The sequence below is a fragment of the Rhipicephalus microplus genome, unplaced genomic scaffold, assembly GCF_043290135.1.
Source record: "Rhipicephalus microplus isolate Deutch F79 unplaced genomic scaffold, USDA_Rmic scaffold_15, whole genome shotgun sequence".
Lineage (NCBI taxonomy): Eukaryota > Metazoa > Arthropoda > Arachnida > Ixodida > Ixodidae > Rhipicephalus > Rhipicephalus microplus.
In genome coordinates, this window is record NW_027464588.1 from 22,485,681 (window position 1) to 22,507,776 (window position 22,096).

Genomic DNA, 22,096 nt, shown 5'->3' on the forward strand with positions numbered 1-22,096 from the left:
TGTTGTTTGTCTTTCGTTTTGGCTGCACCGGCTGAACCAGTTCAAAGGGTGCAGCACCTTCGTCCTCGTTTTGCCGGAGCAGCGCGCGCCCTCTGTCGCACCCTCTGCACTGGCTCCCTCGTTTTGTCTAGGTGTAAGCCTAGTTCCTGACGAGTTCTGTACCGGCGTGCACGCACTCCAAAGCAGGTGCAGAGTAGTGCAGCATGGCGGGCGTCCCCCCAAGGCCAGAGCAGACGACGTTGCAAATAGTTGTTCAGGGCGTTCAAAAGGAAGTTAAGGCACTTCACAATCCCGACGGGTCATTTATGACGGACGCCAACGGTTACGTCTATGAGGCATCAGGTAAGTCAGGCTGCATGCATTGCCAAAAAACGTGGTTAGCGGCCAGGAGTCGTAGTCGGTCAGCAAACAGCCTCGTAGCATTGCTTATGCTATGTCGGTATTTTTAATCTTGGTTTTCGCCCTTGCAGACGGCAAGCGCGTTACGTTGCGGTTCATGGCAGGGAATCGTGAAAATGACCCCCCTCCGGCACAACCGCCGACGCCTTCTCCTGCCTGCGACGGCGACGTTGACAGCGATGGGGCTTTAGCCGCATTTCCAGCAGCAGCCGCGTCGGCTGAAGATGTGGAAGAGCTTTGGAGCGCCCGAAAAACAAGGTTCTTCATCGCCAAATACTCGGAAATGAAGGACTTGGTGGGAAAAACCAGGGCACTTCGGTATGTCATCCTATGTCCAAAATTATTTGCAGCTTTTTATTATTCCGTTTCACTCTAGGCAAGCACCAACAAGATAAGGTGCAGCACCTCCAAGCTCAAGCCATGTTGCAAGTGTAGTGCTGCCTTGAGAATTTGCACTAGAGGGAATTGCATGTTGTTATTCTGAGGCACATCTCTAGCAAGTCTCGCCCTGCAGTCCTTGTGTCTTCACTGTCTGTCCGCATTTCTCTCGCACTGCCACTTTTCAAGATGGTGCAGCTCATTGTTAAAAGAGATATGCTTCTTGACACGTGCTACCCTATCTTTGAACCTAGACTGCGCCGTCGTGTCAGCAAACAAGGTTGCGCAGCTGCATGTTTTACAATGCAAAGACAGGTTAGAATATGGCTGTCTCCTTAGTGAAGCTTTATGATCCAAAAGAGTGATTTACACAATGTTCAACTTCTCCAACATAATGCTTCCCGCACAAAAAGAACGTTCGCAGTTATCAGAAGTGTGTGAATAGTGAATTTCGGAACCTAATCAAGTAAGAGTCAAATAGTAATGGCACCAAATAGAATACAAATAGTAATTGAATACTGTTTGAATAGTAAGTAGACCATTTTCAAAACAGCCTTAGAACAGAACATTTTATTTGAAACAAATAGTCACAAACTTTCGACAAAGGCCATTACAGTCAGTTTGAATCTACTCAAAATACCACAATTACGAAAACTAAGGTAATCTCGTATGCAGCAGGAACTAGAATATTCGTAACATTTTGTAATTGTAGGTTCAACTACGGCATTGACTAGCGTTATCAACGTGAGACTTTGTCACCTCACTTTAAATAAAATTGGGACACAAAAACAAAACAATTTACAACCAAACATTGCAGATACAACTAAATATGTAACGGAGCAGATCAACCCGTCATCACAACATGGCCTGCGCACTAAAAGCGGATAACAATGGGCGTTGAAATTTACATCTGCAAGAACAATTTACGCAAACGCAAAACTTGTATCTGTTGCTAGTCGTGAAGCTGCAAGCACTCGTAGTTCCCACCTTTGGTTATTACAAGACGAAGACAGGAGCTGATAAATGCGATACAGCTAAAGTGCAGTAAAAATTGAGCAAGAATGGAGCTTTCAGAAGCGCATTCATTCGACAATCAATATAGTGTAGGTAGTCTTGCAAAAGCTTGGGCTGCGTACAGGTCACATTAGGGATTGAAAGAATGACTTGTAGCTGTTTCGTTGTTTTGGGGTTCTCCCGCCAGTGCCGATTATTAAAAGAATATTTGTTACTTAGAATATGTGCAATTCGATTCGACTTAGGAACCGAATACAGTGCTGTTTGATTCATTATCCAAAATTTTCGAATAATCGAACATCCCTAGCAATTATCCCTGAAAGCTACACATATGAAGTACTAAGGAAAGGTTCATGTGCTACTGCAAGACTTGGGTCACGTTACGTCGCTTCCTTCTTTCCTACTAACTGTGCTTTGCTTTTTTGTTTAGCACAAGAAGGCTTCTGTGGAAGAAGTTGGCTGAGGCCATCAATACGGAGTTCTTGTGCAACGTGACTGCCACACAAGTGGAAAACAAATGGAAGTCGCTGGACAGAGCATATAAAAAGTCAAAAAAAGACAACAATTCTTCAGGTCACCACCGTGTGAACTGTGAATATGAAGAGTAAGTTACGATTGTGTCTTCATATCTTCAGTGATTCTCATAGTGTCTATTACAGAGAGCTGGCAGAAGTCTTGGAAAAAGAACATAGTGTAAATCCAAGGCTGCTCTTGGAGCCTGGAAAAACAATCCTGCCTAGTGCAAGTCCAGAGTAAGTAAAAATTACTTAATTTGTGCTGTAGCCTGGAAATGACATGGCACCTGTACAATTACTTTCAACAGCACCAGCATCACTGAAGCACCTCAAGATGCAGCAGTCCCAGTCGAGTGCAACACAGCATCCAAAGTTCGGAGCAGCACAACGCCAAAAAGGAAGCGCCAGAGTAGGTCCCAAGTCACGCCGCTCTTGGAGGCATTAGAAAAAATGCAAGCTTCGAGAGCTAAGCAAGAGGAGGCAGCAGTGAAACAACTGGAGGAAAGAAAAAAATGGGAAGAGGCAAAGGCAAAGCGGCATGATGAGCGCATGCAGCGATTCGATCGGTTGATCGACGTACTCTCAAATAAGGACGGGTTATAATATGGGCAATAAACTTTTATAACACTAGCAGTGTCTACTCCATCTAATTTGTTAAAAAAAAACATTGCTTCTAGACGCGGCACCCCACTTCGCAAAACATTTGCACACTGAATAAATCGCGAAGCAAAGATGAACTTCTAGCACTGTTCCTTTGCAATGAACTCTCGCAGAGACTGACTGTAGCCTGGCAGACTGCAATCAAAATCTCCTTCACTTTCATCATTGCCCACATCTTCTTCTTGGGGAAGCGTTGCAAGTTCCTCAAGGAAGTCCCTTTCATCGTTGCACATGTTGTGTAGCACACACGCAGCCATAACTATATAGCAGCACTGTTGCACACTTTTTGCATCAACAAGGTAGAGCCTCCTAAAACGCTGTTTAAGCAGGCCGAAGGTGTTCTCAATAAGCACTCGTTGTTGACTGTGTCGTTTATTGAAGCTCTTTTTCCACGTAGGAAAAGAACTTCCATTGTCCTTGAATGGGGTCATGAGCCATGGCATCAGTGGATATGCACTGTCACCCAGTATATAATTGTCTTCACATTCCTGAATTGCGCGTGCAAAGAAGGGGCTCTCCCTCAGGACACGGGCGTCGTGAACCGAACCTGGAAACCCAATAAACACGTTCAGCAACTTGTTCCTGTCGTCGCAGATTCCTTGCAGGATTATCGAAGGCCACTTTTTCCGGTTGAAGTAAGACTGCGTAGATTCGCTTGGAGTGAGTATCCCGATGTGTGATCCATCGATACAGCCGATGGTGTTTCTTGGGCCCTTGCCTTTACTTTTGGCGAGGAAGCCGTTCTTTATGCGGGTCACTTCCGCGCTACTAGGCCAGCAAATTATCTCATCGCTAATAGCGTGTAAGAAGTGAACGACCCGTGTCACACAAACATGAACAGACGACTCGGTAACATCGAATTTGTCGCCTATGGCGTACATAGATATTTGTGAGCCTAGGTACACAAGCGCTATGAGGCATGTTTTTTCGGCACTGATTTGTTGGCGGCCTTGCACTGCCCTTGGGTAGAAGGCTGAAGTCTTGAACTTGGCACTGAAACTATCAAAAGTCTCCCTGGACAGCCTGAAGAGGCGCTTGAATTCATACTCATGGTACCTGCCGATAATGCTTTCGTACCCGGGTACACGGTTGGCATCGTCGCGCACCAACGCGCACGCGACCAAGATGCACGCATCGTCGTACTCATCGTCGCAGTCACTGCAAACGGCACCGCTGACGGAATCGTCGTCGCTGCTCGAGTCCAGCAATTCCATCGCAGTCACAAGAAGTGCCATCACGGCCGTGTATTGATCGGACAAGGCGGCGGAGGCGGCTATTTTAGGCTTACACTACAAGGTGTTCTCCGGCCTGCACTCACGTCAACTCACGCCTTCGTTTTGGCTGTAGCCGTCGCGCGCTAGTGTCGGCTAGTGCCGAGGCGTGTTGAGGCTGCACCTGCACTTGCTCGACCGGCGCTGCACGCTCACTGCACCGCTTGGCACCGCTGCGGCACTTTTCTGAACTAGTGCAAGCCAAATCGAAGATTCCTAAGGTGTTCTCCGGCCTGCACTCACGTCAACTCACGCCTTCGTTTTGGCTGTAGCCGTCGCGCGCTAGTGTCGGCTAGTGCCGAGGCGTGTTGAGGCTGCACCTGCACTTGCTCGACCGGCGCTGCACGCTCTTTGTTTCCGTGGGAACGCCGTTTCGGTGCGTCTCTCATGTGTTCGCGCTGCTAACACGAGAGCACGAAATGTTAAATTTATGCAAGGAAGCGCCGTTCCTCGTTCGTGTGATGTGCTAAGATCGCGCCCTATTTCCGCGGTTGTTCGAGCGCGGATCAAGTGCGAGTCGTCCAAGGAATCGGCGGGTTGGGCAGGCGCTCGAAGGACTCCGAGGTGACGGCTGACGCCTGTGGTTGCTTCCCTCAGGACAGTGTGAAAGAAACTAAAGGTAAGGGGGACACTTTTTTATGTAGACCAAGTATGCCACTCAGTGCAAGTGTGTGTTGCTGCACTCGAACGAGGCGTCGTGAAACGGCAACCTTACGCGCCTTTGCGAGTGCGGTTGCCGATTCGCTTTGACAACGCTAACGCCAGCAGAGCCATGGCGCATCGGCGCGGCCTTACTGGAGCTGATTCGAGACAACTGCGGCAACATGCATGTGTATGGTGATCGATTTTTTCATATGTGCAATGTAGTGAGAAAGATGCACATGGCGCTTGCTACGTTGTTGATTAAACGAAGCCTGCAGTGCCATTTGATGCAAAGCAGCATTTTGTTTACGTTCGCGAGTGATACAATTTGTAACTTGGCTCGATTCACCTAGCCAACCGCCTAAGTGGGTTGATTAGCATACGTTCACGGTAGAACATTATGCCCCTAAATAGTGGCGTGTGCTTGTTAAAAGATATAATGTGTGTGCCTAGTGTAAAGAGAGAAAGGTGTTCGTGGAATCTGCATGTGTACCTGAAAGACGCTTTTGCTTGTAACTAATAATATACCGGCCAGCACCTAGATTGTACGCCTGACTTCGAAGAAAACTTGCATGCACAATGTGAGATTTTGTAATCTGCCAGAGTTGCTTTGTATAAAGTAATACACTGCCAGCATGTTCAAAATATGTTTCGCTGCTGTGTGGCAGCGGTGCGGTTATCACGCTGTTGTGTAGTTGCTGATGCAAGCACGTATAGTTTTGATGCGTTAATATTTCTCATCAAACTCATCAGGTGTTTCGCTGTTTCAGCAAAAACAAGGCAAAGGGAGAAGGAAGACGGGTAATGACAGGACCAGTGCCGACTTTTGTTTGCAGGAGAATACCCATGTTGGTGCATTTATTGTGACAGCCTTTCTGTGTTGCTTTTTTGCCCAATTTATGCAACAACACAGTTGTCAGCAATATGAGAGAGAACACTGAAATTAGCTTTAAAAGATCATGGTGACTAAATGCCTAGTAATTCACAGCACAAAGTAACAACAAAAGACATCAGTATGATCAATGTGGACGAGTACTGTCTGCATCTAAAATATATATTGTGCAAAATGTTGCCTAAGTAAGAAACCTCTCTATGTTTGCAAATAGTGTGACGTCACTTCGAGCACCGTGCCAGCCATTCCCTCCCTCTGTGCAAGGGCTGGTTGGCAAGGAAGTTGTTTGTGACGTTCCTGATAGACCACTGAGATGTATGCGATTCTAAACCTGTAGCCTAATATATAGTGCCGCGCGCTTGATCTGCCAGCGCAAAAGAGGCAGACGAAGTGGCAGTTCCCCTCGTGCCATTGTTCTGTTTTTGGCTGCGCTGAGCCGACCGCTCTTCGGACTTTTGTGAGGACGCCTTAAAAACGTCTCCTGTCTTTTTAACGTGACATTTTAATGGTGGAGGTGCTGGGTAACCTCACCTATGCAACAGACTCCTTCTAGCAGCCGGAACGTGACCCAAAACCCAGAGCTTACGCCGGTACACCGTTTCAGTCGGAGGATTCGAGGACTGTCCCCCGAGTTTGTGCCTCACAGTACAAGTACGTCGACTGGTATGGAGAATACTGTTGCTGTCACCGCTTCCCCTGCCGCTGGAGCCGCCGCTGCTCCAACCGCTGCACCCGCAGCTGCACCCACTCATTACACGCTGCAAAAACCACGTGTTCCGAGTCCCTTCCGTGGTGGCCTCTATGAAGATGTGGAAGATTGGCTGGCTGAGTACGAGTACGTAGCGGATTTCAACGGGTGGGACGAAGTAGCGAAGCTCAAGAATGTGTACTTTAGTCTTCTGGATGGTGCTCGCACATGGTTCCAGAACCGCAAGGGCCTCCTAACGTCGTGGCATGAGTTCTGTCACAGGCTCCGCGAAACGTACTCGAGTCTCGATCGTCGAGAGCGCGCTGAAAGGGCCCTCCAGTCCCGCATGCAGATGCCTAATGAAGGTGTGGCTACATACGTGGAGGATATGGTTCATCTGTTCACTCGCGCCGATCCAACCATGCCGGAAGACAAGAAGCTGCGACACTTGATGCGAGGTGTGAAAGAGCAGCTCTTCGCTGGACTCATTCGTAGTCCGCCTAGAACGGTTGCGGAGTTCCTCACTGAAGCCGTCGCCATGGAAAAGGCGCTGCAGCAGCGGAACCAGTACGATCGGCAAGTGAATGCTACCTATACCACCGGGCTAGGCTCGTTCCCGACCGACGTGGGAGCGCTTCGCGAGCTGATACGTTCGGTTGTTCGCGACGAGCTGCAACAGCTGCAACAGCTGAACCAGGCGCAGCAGCAGCCTTCCACGAATTGCATCGCCACCATCATACGTGACGAAGTTCAGCATGCGCTCGGCACACCTCGTCGCGAGACACCAACGCAGGTTGCTGCACCACTTCAGGCGTTCGCAACTTCAAGTGAACCTCTAGGGGTGACCTACGCAGACGTATTGAGACGCACCGTTCCGTCGTCCACGACACCATCCCCAGTGAGTGGTTTCCAGCGCACCACTTATACCGACACGTTCGAACACAACGCACCTGCACCAGTCCCACTACCAGCCGCAACCCCGTACGCCACACTGCAGTCCGCACAGGTGGTCCCTTATTTTGCAGACACTCGACCCGTCATGCGTAAATCCGACATATGGCGCATGCCCGACCGACGACCGCTTTGCTACCACTGCGGTGAAGCGGGTCACCTCTACCGAGACTGCCAGTACCGCCGACTTGGGCTGCAGGGTTTTCCTGCCAATTCACCCCGCCCCCGGTTTGGACAGAGACCACCAGAAATTGAAGATTTTATCGCTCGGCAGAACGTCCCACTCAGGCGTCAGTCGCGCTCACCGTCACCGCGGTCGTCGTCTTATTCAGGCAACGGAAATCGAAGGCCGCAAGGACGGTCTCCGAGCCCCCGCCTGGAAAACTAACGCCAGCGACCTTTCGAGGCGAGGCCGCTGATTCTCGACGTGATGAAGACCTCGCCCTCCAATCGACGCGACATCGGACCAACGGAAATTCGACTACGCCGGCGCCTGTATCCCAGCTGAGCGACTTTTCAATGGACATACCTGTGATGCTCGACGGTCGCAATTTAACTGCCTTAATAGACACTGGTGCTGACTACTCGATTATTAGCGGACAATTGGCACGTACCTTGAAGAAAGTGATAATGCCTTGGACAGGATCGCATGTACGTACAGCTGGCGGACATGTTGTAACGCCGGTTGGTTTGTGCACGTCCAGGCTACAAATACGAGGCTGCACGTTTTTGGTCAGCTCCATCGTGCTACGTGACTGCTCCCGCGAATTAATTCTCGGCCTCGATTTTCTTCGGGAATATGGCGCCGTAATCGACCTATGGCGACGCTGCATTTCCTTTTCGACAGTCAACGCTACGTCAAGGGACTCCAACCGCCGTACAACCGCCCTCCGTGTTTCCGACGACAGTGTCACAATACCACCTCGTGCAAGTATCCTAATTCAGGTGACTTCCGAAGGAACCAGTGACGGTGAAACAGTGGCAGAGTGCAACGTCTCCCTGCTGCTGGCGCTTGGAATTTCTGTGGCACGAGGCATCATTGACATTCGGAACGGTACAGCCGAGGTCATGATTACAAATTTCACCAATGAGCATCGTCACCTTTTCCGGGGCACTGCGGTCGCCTACGCTGAAGCCTTGGAGGACGTCATTGAGTGTTTTGCCTGTGAAGACAGTAGCCGCGATGGACAAACCGTAATAGATGTTGACATGAACAGTGCACTGCCGGAAGAGAACCAGAGGGCCTTGCGAGAGCTATTGTTTGAATTCAGGGCGTGCTTTGCTCAGTCGTCTAAAGTGAGTCAGACGCCAATTACACAGCACAGGATAATCACTTACGACGACGCAAGACCTATTCACCAACAGCCATACCGCGTCTCGCCGACAGAACGCGCAGCTATCAAGCAGCAAGTGAAAGAAATGATCGACGACGGCGTTATCCAGCCTTCGAACAGTCCCTGGTCCTCACCGGTCGTTCTGGTTAAGAAGAAGGACGGTACGCTTCGCTTCTGTGTAGATTACAGAAAGCTCAACAACGTCACAAAAAAAGATGTTTATCCGCTGCCGCGTATTGATGACTCGCTTGACCGACTACGACGAGCGAAGTATTTTTCTTCCCTGGATTTAAAGAGTGGCTACTGGCAAATTGAGGTTGATGAGCGCGACCGTGAAAAAACCGCCTTTGTCACGCCGGATGGCCTCTACGAATTTCGGGTGCTACCGTTCGGACTCTGCTCTGCGCCAGCTACCTTCCAACGCATGATGGACACTGTGTTGACTGACTTAAAATGGCAAAGCTGCCTTGTGTACTTGGATGATGTGGTCGTGTTTTCAACCAGCTTCTCCGAACATCTGAAGCGACTACGACAGGTACTTGAGGCGATTCGGACGGCTAACCTTACGTTAAAGCCGCAAAAATGCCATTTCGGTTACGAAGAACTAAAGTTCCTTGGACATGTCGTAAGCGCAGAAGGCGTCCGTCCTGACCCTGAGAAAACCGCCGCTGTCGCAGCCTTCCCGACTCCTGCCGATAAGAAAAGTGTGCGGCGGTTTCTTGGTCTATGCGCGTACTACCGGCGCTTTATAGGCAATTTTTCGAAAATTGCCGAACCATTAACTAGACTCACTAGAGACGATACGCCGTTCGTTTGGAGTGCTGAACAAGAATCAGCATTCACAGAGCTTCGGCTTCGCCTGGCATCACCACCTGTTCTTGGACATTTCGACGAGGAAGCCGAAACAGAAATTCATACCGACGCCAGTAACGTCGGTCTGGGCGCGGTACTCGTCCAACGGCAGGAGGGAATTGAAAAGGTTATCGCCTACGCAAGCCGAACCCTAACACGCCCGGAGTCAAACTACAGTACCACGGAGAAGGAGTGCCTTGCTGTCGTGTGGGCAATTGCTAAGTTTCGACCTTACCTTTACGGCCGTCCATTCAGAGTAGTGACGGATCATCACTCGCTGTGCTGGCTTGCGAACCTCAGAGACCCCTCCGGACGACTGGCAAGGTGGAGCCTACGTCTGCAGGAGTACGACGTCACTATCGTGTACAAGTCCGGTCGTGCACACGAAGATGCGGACACGTTGTCACGCGCGCCAGTTGAGCCTGCCGCTCAGAGCTTCGAAGAGGACTGCCCTTTCCTTGGCTCCGTAAGCGTAACAGACTTGGCTTTACGGCAGCGAGCAGATGCTCAATTGCGACCTATCATTGAACATCTAGAGGGCCGCAACGTATCACTGCCCCAGCATATAACTCGCGGATTGTCATCCTTCTGCTTACGACAGGGCGTGTTGTACAAGAAGAACGCAGCCGCCAGCAACAAAACTTACCTGTTGGTCGTCCCCGCAGAGCTGCGTGAGGAAATTCTATTTGCCTGCCACAACGAGCCTCCATCGGGCCATCTGGGCATCACCCGAACCATCGCTAGGGTACGAAAGTCTTACTACTGGCCGAAACTTGCCGCTTGCGTTAAACAGTACGTTCAAGCCTGCCGCGAATGCCAGCGCCGAAAATCCCCATCTGTTAAGCCTGCGGGATTACTTCACCCTATCGAGCCACCCAGAACACCCTTCGATCAAGTCGGCATGGACCTCCTGGGTCCGTTTCCCTTGTCATCTTCCGGCAACAAGTGGATAATCGTCGCTACAGATTATCTAACCCGCTATGCTGAAACTAAGGCGCTTCCTAAAAGCACGGCTTGTGAAGTTGCTCAGTTTTTCATCGAGAGAATTGTATTACGCCACGGTGCTCCATCCTGTGTCATCACAGACCGAGGAACAGCGTTTACAGCAAGGCTCCTTGAACAAGTTTTTCAGTTAAGTTACTCCACGCATCGCAAGACAACAGCGTATCACCCTCAGACAAATGGACTGACCGAGCGGCTTAACAAAACGATGACTGATATGCTGTCTATGTACATAGACGTACAGCACAAGACGTGGGATGAAATACTGCCTTACGTAACATTCGCGTATAATACCGCTACGCAAGAGACCACACGATTCACTCCGTTTCGTCTTCTATACGGTCGGGACGTTCAGACGATGTTGGACGCAATGCTCCCATGCGACATTGACAACATCGAGGATCTCGACGAAGATGCTGAGTGTTTCGTGCAACGAGCCGAGGAAGCACGTCAACTAGCCCGCGTAAACATCAAGAAACAACAAGGCGTCGATGCACAGCGCTACAACCGCTGCCACAGACAAGTCGATTATAAACCAGGTGACCAGGTGTTAGTTTGGACCCCTGTGCGCTGCAAAGGTCTCTCTGAGAAGCTTCTCAGTCGGTATTTTGGCCCGTACAAAGTGCTACGACAAGTGAGCGACGTCAATTACGAAGTCCTTCCGGACGGAAGCCAACCACCCCGACGCCGACAGCTACGACCCGAGATTGTGCACGTGGTGCGGTTAAAACCGTACCACACACTGTGACAATGTCTTTTTTTTACGATACACGCTTCGTTTAGCATCGAGGCGATGCTCTTCAGGGAGGAGGGGCAGTGCCGCGCGCTTGATCTGCCAGCGCAAAAGAGGCAGACGAAGTGGCAGTTCCCCTCGTGCCATTGTTCTGTTTTTGGCTGCGCTGAGCCGACCGCTCTTCGGACTTTTGTGAGGACGCCTTAAAAACGTCTCCTGTCTTTTTAACGTGACAATATACGTAATATTTTGCGAAGTTACATCGCTGCATCTGACACCTATAACTTATTTGCATATTTACATTGCTCCCTTAGGACCTAACACACAAACTTGTTGTTTGCATTGTCACTTCATGAATATCGAGCGGTAAAGGTACTGAGTATATGTGAAACAAGAATCTCTGCTTATTACATGAAGACATATGAGGCCTTCGATAAAACGAGTTATACCTTTATTGGGCTTGCGTACTCGTCAGGGCGATTCATACATGCAGCTTCAGCAAATGTTATCTTCCAGCCCGGTGACCATGCACTTTTTTTCTGCACACAGCGCAAACACCGAGATGTACCCACTTGCAGATGTTCGCGTCAAGTGCATATTTACCTTGACTAAAATGTCGAATCAAGTTTTTTCATCGACCGATCCCTGCCATGAGTGCTAACGTCTTCACAAACAAGACACATTGTTATTGACACTGCACACACCACACACAATATTCTCAGTTGAACAGATATTCTCAATACCTTTCAATGCACACTACATGCCGCAATCAACAGTGCACATTTTTGAAGACTATGCCGCTGTTCCTCGCACAGGCCACCACGTGTGTTCACTTCTTCAAGATAAACAGACAGCGTGGCAAATATTTTACCACACAGTTTACCACACAGCTAGATGTTTGCTGACACATACTACAGCTAATGTCAACATTGTAACGTGAAGTGTAAGCTTTGAAAAATTAAAACTTGCCCCAAACACAGCACGACTGTACCGGGCTGAGCCAGCAGCTGGAGTGTTTTTCCAGCCACACCTTTTACATGTGCCAGTGACATCATGCTGTGACGTACCTCGGTAGGGGCCTATCGCTGCATACTTTATGTGAATGAGGGTCCTGTTAGTGAAAGCAGGCATTGTTAATTTCGTAACTGGTTCATTCCCAACTGGACCTTCATTTGCACGAGTTGTCTGACTGATATTCAGGCGAACTTTTGTGCAATAAATTATACAGTTGGCAGTCTGTGCTTGCTCCATACTGTTGTTACTGGTGTTTCTTGTTGTTACTTTGCACTGCTCATTACTGCTCACCTACAGAAACTAGCCTATCTTGCCGCTGTTTTGGACAAGATTCAGCTGGCAAGTGCGATAGTGTTCATAACTCTAAATTTTCAAGCAAAAATTATCGTTTCATATTCAGTTAGTTGCATTCATATCAGGACATTATAAGAAATCATTGATTAAACATTAATCCGTGTTCCTTCACATAATGCTCACAACTTTTATATCAAATTGAATGGTGTTTATAAAAAACATGGGTTTTAGCTAAACTTCATGCTCTTTTCTCGAACAGCTGACAAAACGCTATTGCATGCTTACTTGCCATGAATTGGACTGTGTTTGAAATACGTTGCAATTCTTCACCGGACTGCCAGTACACTTCACATTGGGGGAACATTTATTAACCATGAATTGATTAATCAAGAACGGAAAGAAAGAAGCGGCAGGCCGGGATACTTGATATTGGGATCCGTTTTGCTACCCAGCGCATTATGATGCAAACTTCCTATAGAGTGGTTATGCGTCTTGCATGTGTGTCTGTAAACCAAGAACTTTGGGTAGAACTATATTTATCTTACAAATGGTTGCAGGACTGTGGAGGCTGTAGGGCTGCTTAGGAATGGTGGAATCCCTGGATATGTTCAACCTTGCTGCATCAGCTGCTTGGTGTTTTCACGGCATCTTTACAGATGTGTTGGGTGAGTAAAGCAAGCAGTTTTCAACACAAGGAAAAGTGTAATATGGCAGCACCTCTTGTGCGTGCTGTTATGACCGTCGTCAGCAGGCGCCATGCTGTCTCTAAGAAGCGTAGCCGGGCAGCGTTCCCACGCCTGGAACCCAGTTTTCTTGGAACCAGCGTCCAGAGATGACGGGGGAGCAGCGCTCTTTTAATCCTCAAACAAGTAGCCGACTGGCCGCCTGCCTATGCCCGCCAGGTATTGTCCCTGCTAGCCGGAGGATGAGACGTCGTGTCGCCATGAAGCTGTAAGCTGTTCCAGAGAGGACAACAAAGACAGCGTCTTCCTTGGATGAAACATCGACCGCGGCCACAAATTGCCCTGCTAATTGAGCAAACAAATCGGCGGACCGTTTGATGTCTGCTGTCAGGAGCTTGGGACCCCTCGACCAGTGGCAGACACACGACGAGGAAGAGCCCCTCTGGCGCCACTTTGCAGTGCAGTGATCACGACTCAATATTGGATGTTCACGTGCGCCGTGCATGCTCGTACCCCTCGCCTGTTGTGTGTGTGTGATTGGTGTTCCCCTCAAGAAGGAGGAGCCCGACAGGGCTTATAACGACGCCGCCAAGTGCGGGACGTCGCTCTGGACCATGTAACGGTTCAACCACCACGTTTGTGGTTTGTGAACTCCTAACCTTTCTATGCTGTAAATAAGTGTAAATAGTGTCATAAACCTGTTTGTTTTTTCGTATCTCCATCTTGTAAGCGCTCGTTTCCTCAACCCGAAGCTACACCACGCTAGCACAAAAGACCGGGCAGACCCCGGTCCGCAACAACGGGTCCTCAGTGCTGGGAGCCGCAACAACTGGTCAACAGCGGTGGGATACGACTCAGCACCCCGAGCCGCAACAACTGGTGGCAGCGGTGGGATCCGCAACAACTGGTTGGCAGAGGTGGGATACGGAGCTACAAGTGACAACAGTCGGCCCAGGAGAAGCAGCTGGCTCGAGACATGGATCACGTATGGGTGAGTGCTTGGCTTTTCCTTTGAGTGAACCAGGTTCTAAAAGAGGATTAAATTTTAGAACTGGTAGTTAACTTTGCCGAAAGACTCAGTTTCGCCATTTCGGAAAGTCATTTTGGAAGTAGCGAGCACTCGGTACGATCATGGACTTACGGGAGCTGCAGAAGTCAGACTTGTTGCTGTTTTGTGAGGAAGTGGGGATCGATACAAAGGGTTTGGCACGAAAACCCATAATCATTCAAGCGATTAATGATTTGGGGGCTGATGATGAGGAACTAAGTGAAGAATGGGACCTCATCATCGAAAGAAAACTAAGAGAAGCTCAGATGGAAGGAAATAGTGGAGACTAAAGAGAAGGCCTCAAGAGAAAGTTTTTCAAACAAGACTATGAGTTGAGTATGAGGTTGGGACCCCAGCAAGGAGTACTTCTCGAAAATGAGGCAGAGTTCGAGATGTCTAGGTACATGCAGCCATATGAGGTATCATGGGATATGGGCCTGTATCTTAGACTCTTTGAACGAAAGTGTAGGCAACTGTCGTGTGAGCGAGACACGTGGTCTCAGAAGATACTCACGGTTCTGCCCTGCGAGGCAGTGGATGTTGTTGCGCGACTCAGTGAGCAGCACGCGAACAACTACGAAGCTGTGAAAGCAGAGCTAATCAGAAGATTTGGAAATTCTGTTAGCAAAAAGAAAGAAAGACTCGCACCGGAGTCTGAAAGCAAGGCGCGTCACAAAGCGCTGGCAGTTGAGGCGCGTCATGAAGCGCTAGAAACAGAGATGGTGCCAGAGAAGGGCCCGCGTATTCTAGAATCCATCAAGGTAGAGCATGTAGAGAACGAGGCCTTGGCCGGTCTGGAGGTAGGGACGATGTCGAAAGACGCTCCTTGCGTGGATGAGGAAAGTGCCAGCAGCCCTAATGGGCCCAGTAAGAAGCTGGAAACCTTCTTCGTGCCTCAAGAGGATGTTTCGACATCGTCAAATGTAGGCAATGTTAGCGCAGTTGCTAAACAGAGTGAGAACGCGACGCTTCAGGAGTGCAGCGATGCTATCGGAGAGGGCCCAGTTATTGGTTTCATCAGCATTGACAAAGATAATTTGGCCCAACAGTTCGTCGTGACGCAGAGTTCGAACAGCGTTAGCGGGAGGGAAGACCTAGCACAAGCTCCAACGAGCTTCCCGACGCCTCAGTTCCCGACGCGACATGATGATGGCATCGAGAGAAAGGAGGCAAGAAAACATCGCTAAAAAAGAAAGAAGCAGAAGCGTTCGTCACTGCGTAAGCCTAGGACAGGTCCCACTCAGTCGCAAGAAAGACGAGAGGGTAGGCCGTTAGTCTGTTTCAAGGAACGTCAATGGTGGCGTTCAGGGAAGCACAAGCGGCGAGCCAGGTGTAGAGGGGGCAAACGAAGTGCGTCACCCCAACGAAAAGCGCGGTTGCGTTCGACGACTTTGGGAAAACGGCCTTGCCCGGTGGGTCAAAGTCGAAAGCGCAGAGTGGCTAAATACCGCGTAGGGGAGAACACAAAAGAAAAACGGCACAGGTTTTACCCCTGCTCCTCACGTCCCTTTCAAATTCCTGAGGGGAACAGGACAAAGTGCAGAATGAGGCGTGACAACAGGACACAGCCTAGCATTCATGCGTTTTGTAGCCTCTGGCGTGTTCGAAAACCACCAGGACCGCGACCCCACCGTGGGCGATTCAAGCGAATCTAGTTGAGAAAAGGGGGTGGTCAGATTCAGTAACACATGCGTGTTCAGTATGGTTACTTAGTTTTACTTTGTAGATGTAATTTCAGTCCTTTAATTTTGTAAGTAACGTGATGTGGTGTACATTTTTCAGAAGGAAAACCGCTGAACCGAAGGCTGAAAGTTAACATCGATGTGCTTAAATCATTAGGGTTAATATGTGCCGAAGGTAAAAACTGGAAAATTGTTATTTTTCTAGTATTTTCAAAGGCTGAGAGTAATGTCGTATGCCTTCACTGTCACGTGGATTTGGTGAGAATGAGCATTTAAGGAGGAAGATGTTAACATAGACCAAATGATGTCGTAAAATGATTAAGTTAGGCGGGACACGGTGGAATTGTCGTTACGTGCTGTGAGAATTAGGAGTCATCTAGTGCACGGTTTTAGCATAAAACCTATGCAATTTTGTTTTAGGTGTTTTTGCCTAGGAATATATTTCCTGTTGTACACGGTGTGTTACAACGTAACGTTTGATTGAGAATTTAGAAAAACTCGGAGGGATTATGCGTTTGGTTAATAGTGCCGTGTATTTTGCAATGCTGTAGAAATGAGAGTAATTGATAGCTCAGGAGAGCCCAGTGAGTTTTACTCAGAGGCATTAGCATAGACAGTTTACATTAACCAAATGAACCTGCCAGAAAGCAGTGTTTGTCTCCTATGTTTTGCTGTTGTTTTCTTTGAAGAATCATTGATCAAGAGATCATATAAACGGATGATTAAGCTTTTTCTAAACATCAAGGTAGACCGTTAGGTCACAACGTAGGTTAAAGTTTTGGGAGGCTGCGAGCCCACTGTCTCAGTAGCAGGTGGTTATTGCCGCCGCAGAAAAATACAGACGTTACTACAATTGTAGCCCTCGCTGAATCCGAGTTTGTTCAGCGTTCGCGTACTTGACCGATGCTCTCAGCGGGACAGAACCGATGAAAGTAGTCGGCGATGGAAAGAAGGAGGCAGCCGTATGTCAGGACGACAATTGTAACAAGCAAAGCTGCACTCTTCTTGAGCCGGAAATTGGGCTCTCATGAGATAACGTACCGCGGTTCAGGAAAGGTGTGCGCTTGCATTGTGTAGGCCATTCATCAGTTGCAGTGTTATCTCAGGGGTACTACATTTAAAGTAGAGACAGACCAGTGTCTCCTTACTTGGCTGCAAACCGTGACATCAAAGAACAGTCGCCTTGTGAGGCGGAGCTTGATTCTTCGAAAAGATCATTTTGGCATTAGGAAAAGGGCAAATTGAATGGAAACGCTGACGTGCTCCGACGCTCTTTCTAATCTATCTAGGTGTGCTCTTGATGTATCAAAATTGATATTTTAGTTTTTTCGTGCATCTTATTATGTGAATTGTGTAAGGTAGCACGTCTGGTTTCTCAGCGCAAATGAGTCCTGAGAGTTCTGAGTGTGAGCTTTTGTTAAAGCTAGTAATTAAAATTGGTTTGCTATCCCTCTTTTTGCTTGGTTTGTTCGAAGGGGGCCGAGTGCTTGCTTGTACATGTGGTCGAGTATCAGAGATGCTGTCGAAGATTCGGCAATCACCCGGACCATGCCACAAGCGAAGGCCAGTTCCTGGGATTCGACTACGGACCCTTTCGTCGTCCCTGCGAGCAGCAGCGGTGACTGCTGCCCTCCGTGACTCATCTGGCGAGGGGGAAGCTGTTATGACTGTCGTGAGCAGGCGCCATGCTGTCGCTAAGAAGCGTAGCCGGGCAGCGTTCCCACGCCTGGAACCCAGTTTTCTTGGAACCAGCGTCCAGAGATGACAGGGGAGCGGTGCTCTTTTATTCCTCAAACAAGTAGCCGACTGGCCGCCTGCCTATGCCCGCCAGGTATTGTCCCTGCTAGCCGGAGGATGAGACGTGTCGCCACGAAGCTGTAAGCCGTTCCACAGAGGACAACAAAGACAGCGTCTTCCTTGGATGAAACCGCGTCCGCGGCCACAAATTGCCCTGCTAATTGAGCGGACAAATCGGCGGACCGTTTGATGTCTGCTGTCAGGAGCTTGGGACCCCTCGTCCAGTGGCAGACACACGACCAGGAAGAGCCCCTCTGGCGCCACTTTGCAGTGCAGTGATCACGACTCAATATTGGATGTTCACGTGCGCCGTGCACCCCTCGCCTGTTGTGTGTGTGTGATTGGTGTTCCCCTCAAGAAGGAGGAGCCCGACAGGGCTTATAACGACGCCGCCGAGTGCGGGACGTCGCTCTGGACCACGTAACGGTTCAACCACCACGTTTGTGGTTTGTGAACTCCTAACCTTTCTGTGCTGTAAATAAGTGTAAATAGTCCCATAAACCTGTTTGTTTTTTCGTATCCCCATCTTGTAAGCGCTCGTTTCCTCAACCCGAAGCTACACCACGCTAGCACAAAAGACCGGGCAGACCCCGGTCCACAACAACGGGCCCTCAGTGCTGGGAGCCGCAACAACTGGTCGACAGCGGTGGGATACGACTCAGCACCCCGAGCCACAACAACTGGTGGCAGCGGTGGGATCCGTAACAGTGCCTTACATCCCAAGTATATCAAATATTTATCTCGCACCTTGTGGCCTGTAATTTTTAAAGAGACACTTCTTTTTGCTTTATATTTGAGTCTTGATGCTTCGACAGGAATGTCTTTGTGTTTGACAGCAAGTGTTCGTGAACAAATAACTGATCTCAATAATGACAAAACACCGTTCATACTTGGTCCTTAGCATAAGCTAGCACATATCTGTAGCAGATTCAATTATTCATTTTTTGCTGGGATGATAATGGGCAAGTAGCAAAGGCAAGTTCAGATTGGAGTGGTCGGTGACGTCTGTTTAGGCTCTGCCATATTGCTTTGCAACCAGAGTTACTTGTGGCCACATATACAATGAAGCCACATGACGTGCATTCTAAATGAGATTACCATATCAAATTTCGCTGCATCTCAATGTGTGCCAAACAAATGCAGATATCATTAGCTTGCCACTATAAAGGGATCCTAAACCAACACAAGGTTGAAATTTAGTCGTGGTGTTGCAGCTGTGTACGACTCTACAATGGATGCATAGTCGTGATAATTTGTCTATATCTTGTCTCAATAGTAATGTTACACACATTGTATGATACAAAAGAGGGCCTCACTTATTTCGCTTTTTTTCGTTATGCTTCTTTCTTGTCTCTTCTTGCCATGTGCTCCTCCTCACTGTACAAGGAGCAAGAGTAGTGGGCACACAAACACGTATTTAAAAAAAATGTTGTAAGGTGAGCACTGAGAAGCTGAACACTTCCAAAAGGCTCAAAGAGGTAAAGGTATTGTTTGTAGCTCTTTTTGGGCACCCATAGCTAGTTGTGCTGCTGCAGTTAAAAAATAAGTTAAATGTTAAAAATTAATTGGAGGTGGTTTAGCACCCATAATTGCAGTTAAATACAGAACTAGGTTTCAATGCATAAGCAAAATCTGTTCACTCTAAATCAATCCTAATGATATCTGAAAGTCAGGAAATATTCACAGAAAAGCTCAGGAAAAGGCTAAGTGGTTGCCCCTAGAACGTGAAGGAGATACCCTTCTTCTAAAAGGTCAATAGACAGTCTAGTAGTCTCGATATTACATGCACTATAAAATATTTTGTTGTGGTGCTTTTCATGCATGTTATAATGAGAGGGGTTTTTAATAAAACTGTTGTCACTTTGCCCTGCGTTGCTGAAATTGTTCACATAGTTATAATACATGAATCACTTTATGCCTTTTGATTTTGTGCAAAGGGCTTGCTTACCCAGACAGTTTAACTTGAATTGGATAAAATCATAAATGCTCTAAACTTTTTTTATTATACAGCAGGTTTATTTTTAAAATACGCGACCATTGATGTGAATGCAGTTGGTGGCGTGCTTGATTAATCCTTCACTATCACCACTCTAACTACACCTGCTACAGTGCATAGTGTGACAAAAGTAATGGTACCTAACATTACTGGCAGCATACACTTTTATGTCTCAAAATGTGTTAAAAAGCCTGGTAAAAATGTGTGTAAGTTTTTTTTTGCTCCAACTAAATATTCTGGTCTACTCAAAGTAGCTTCCGCTCTTTTAAGTTCCTCAAACTATTAGGTGTTCAAATGAAGTATCAATGCCATATGCTTTCTTTGTCAGCCTACTCACCACTCAAATAATGAGAATTACAAGACAACATTACCCAGTAAAATATAGGGATGTTATAAAAAGTAATGTCAATTCAATTGTCAAAAAACGTTGCCAAGTTACGTTTTTGTTCACTTTTCTTTTCACAATTTTGTTAAAGTTACTTTTGATAACATCCCCTATAGTTTGTTTGGCATCATTTTCTGCTAGTTCTCATTATGATGCGTTCAACAAAGACAACAAACCCTTAAATTTATAGTTCTTTCCTTTACTCATGAATCTGAAATAGTGAATCTCAGTAATCTTAGCGGTGTAGTAGAGGGCTCCGGAAATTTAGACCATGTGGTGTTCTTCAACTTGCTCTGACATTGCACAACACACCTGCCTCTACAATTTTTCACCACCGAAGTGCAACCCCCACGACAGGGATTGAACCCCTGACCTTGTGGTCAGCAGCTGAGCAGCCGAACCACTGACTCACCATGGCATACTGCATCATTCCACCTTATCGTAAAAAAATTTTGTTTCAGAAATGCTAGCCAATCACACCATGCACTGCTCGCACTCTGGATGAGTGCAGATCGAACTGAAACTCTCAGATAGCAAGGATTGTCGCATGGAAAAAGGCTTCATAATTTTAAATCTGAAAAATTACGATGCACTTTTCCCCACTTTTTATGCAAACCGTTCACAAGAAAACAGCCGTGCTGCGCAACGCTTGCTATATGAACACTCCACAAATTTTTGCTGTTGTTCTCATGTCCCAGATGTTTGTGTGTGCTTGTACACCTACTGTGTGTGTGTATATATATATATATATATATATATATATATATTGAAGTAAGGCGAGCAGCCTACACGTATTAGTAGGAACAAGACGGAAAGACAAGGGGCAGTTGTTGAAGAGAATAAGGAAGTTCGATAGAACAAGATAAACTGTGTTCAGTGTCGGTGATTACGTGAAGTTTTATTACATGTTTTGGCGCAGCCGGCTTTGACGATCCATGATGTAAGTTACCTTCTTCGTTCAGTTAGCCACAGCCAGCCTGGCCTTCACAAAGTACACACTTCCTGAAGACCAGCCTGTTTATCTTCCCGTCGACGTGATAACAGGTGAGCTGGTCTGTACAGTTCTCAACATGGCGTCTATGTCTCTGGACAAACTCTTGGAAAAAAAAGTCCGTGAAGATCTTCAAGTCTCCCTTTTCAACCACCTTGTAACATTGAAACTGAAGAAGCCAGCTTCATCAAAGCCAACCTCCCAAACAAACCTATTTGTTACTCTTCAGGCAACTCAAGCTCAGCAAAATTAAGTTTGTCAACAAAATGGAATGATTCCGACCTTCTCATCGGCTCTGAGCCTGAAAGAAAGCCATCCTATCAAGGTGAAACCAGAACTCTTTGATCTTTGAGGAAATTTAGAGGCATGGATTATTTTCTTTGAATACGCCTGTAGACAAAACGGCTGTGATAGAGATGAACGGATGAAACATACACTTCCGTTTTTAACTGGCAGTGCACAAAAATGATACAAACTGCGTCTTATGGAACAAGAATATGATCCATGGAGAACAATGATGGCTTTACTTCATCATTTCATGGGAGCTTGCTTGAGCAATAGAACCTAGCCATTCCGTCAATATTTTCGTCGATATTTCGTCAACATGCACCAATTTTCCCACATGAGTAATGTTGTGGTTCGACATAGTAATGTTGTGGTTCGAAAGTCAGATCAGAGTCCGTCAATATTTTACTGGTCATGAAGCTTCAGCGAAAGTTTGATGTAGGGACAGGAGCAACCGCTAGGGGCGCCCTCGCCCACGGCTGAGGATCGGAGCGGCTGCGATTGTATAGCATCCGCCAGAGCTGTGAAACGCCATTAAATGTAGCCGTGAAGGTTGAATAAGTCTTTAGAGTGATGTTACCTTAGGAAAT

At 47.7% G+C, this 22,096-nt stretch overlaps 2 protein-coding genes across 2 annotated transcripts; both read left to right on the top strand.

Annotated features, from left to right (window-relative positions):
• The first annotated feature begins 360 nt into the window (after positions 1 to 360).
• LOC142784711 (uncharacterized) lies at positions 361 to 2,936 on the top strand. The gene is made up of 2 exons (XM_075883215.1): positions 361 to 717; positions 2,222 to 2,936. Exons 1-2 carry the CDS (start codon positions 434 to 436, stop codon positions 2,397 to 2,399), a joined length of 462 nt encoding a protein of 153 aa, XP_075739330.1. The 5' UTR covers positions 361 to 433; the 3' UTR covers positions 2,400 to 2,936.
• A 1,668-nt stretch (positions 2,937 to 4,604) lies between these two features.
• On the top strand, positions 4,605 to 19,715 carry LOC142784712 (uncharacterized). The gene is made up of 2 exons (XM_075883216.1): positions 4,605 to 4,856; positions 13,197 to 19,715. Exon 2 carries the CDS (start codon positions 14,709 to 14,711, stop codon positions 15,555 to 15,557), a length of 849 nt encoding a protein of 282 aa, XP_075739331.1. The 5' UTR covers positions 4,605 to 4,856; positions 13,197 to 14,708; the 3' UTR covers positions 15,558 to 19,715.
• Positions 19,716 to 22,096: the final 2,381 nt, after the last annotated feature.

Excerpts from the sequence above, each read along its gene's own strand:
- LOC142784712 (XM_075883216.1), top strand. The coding sequence starts at position 14,709 with ATGAGGTTGGGACCCCAGCAAGGAGTACTTCTCGAAAATGAGGCAGAG.
- LOC142784711 (XM_075883215.1), top strand. The coding sequence starts at position 434 with ATGTCGGTATTTTTAATCTTGGTTTTCGCCCTTGCAGACGGCAAGCGC. Across the intron at positions 718-2,221 it reads GGAAAAACCAGGGCACTTCG|CACAAGAAGGCTTCTGTGGA; the intron begins GTATGTCATCCT and ends TTTTTTGTTTAG.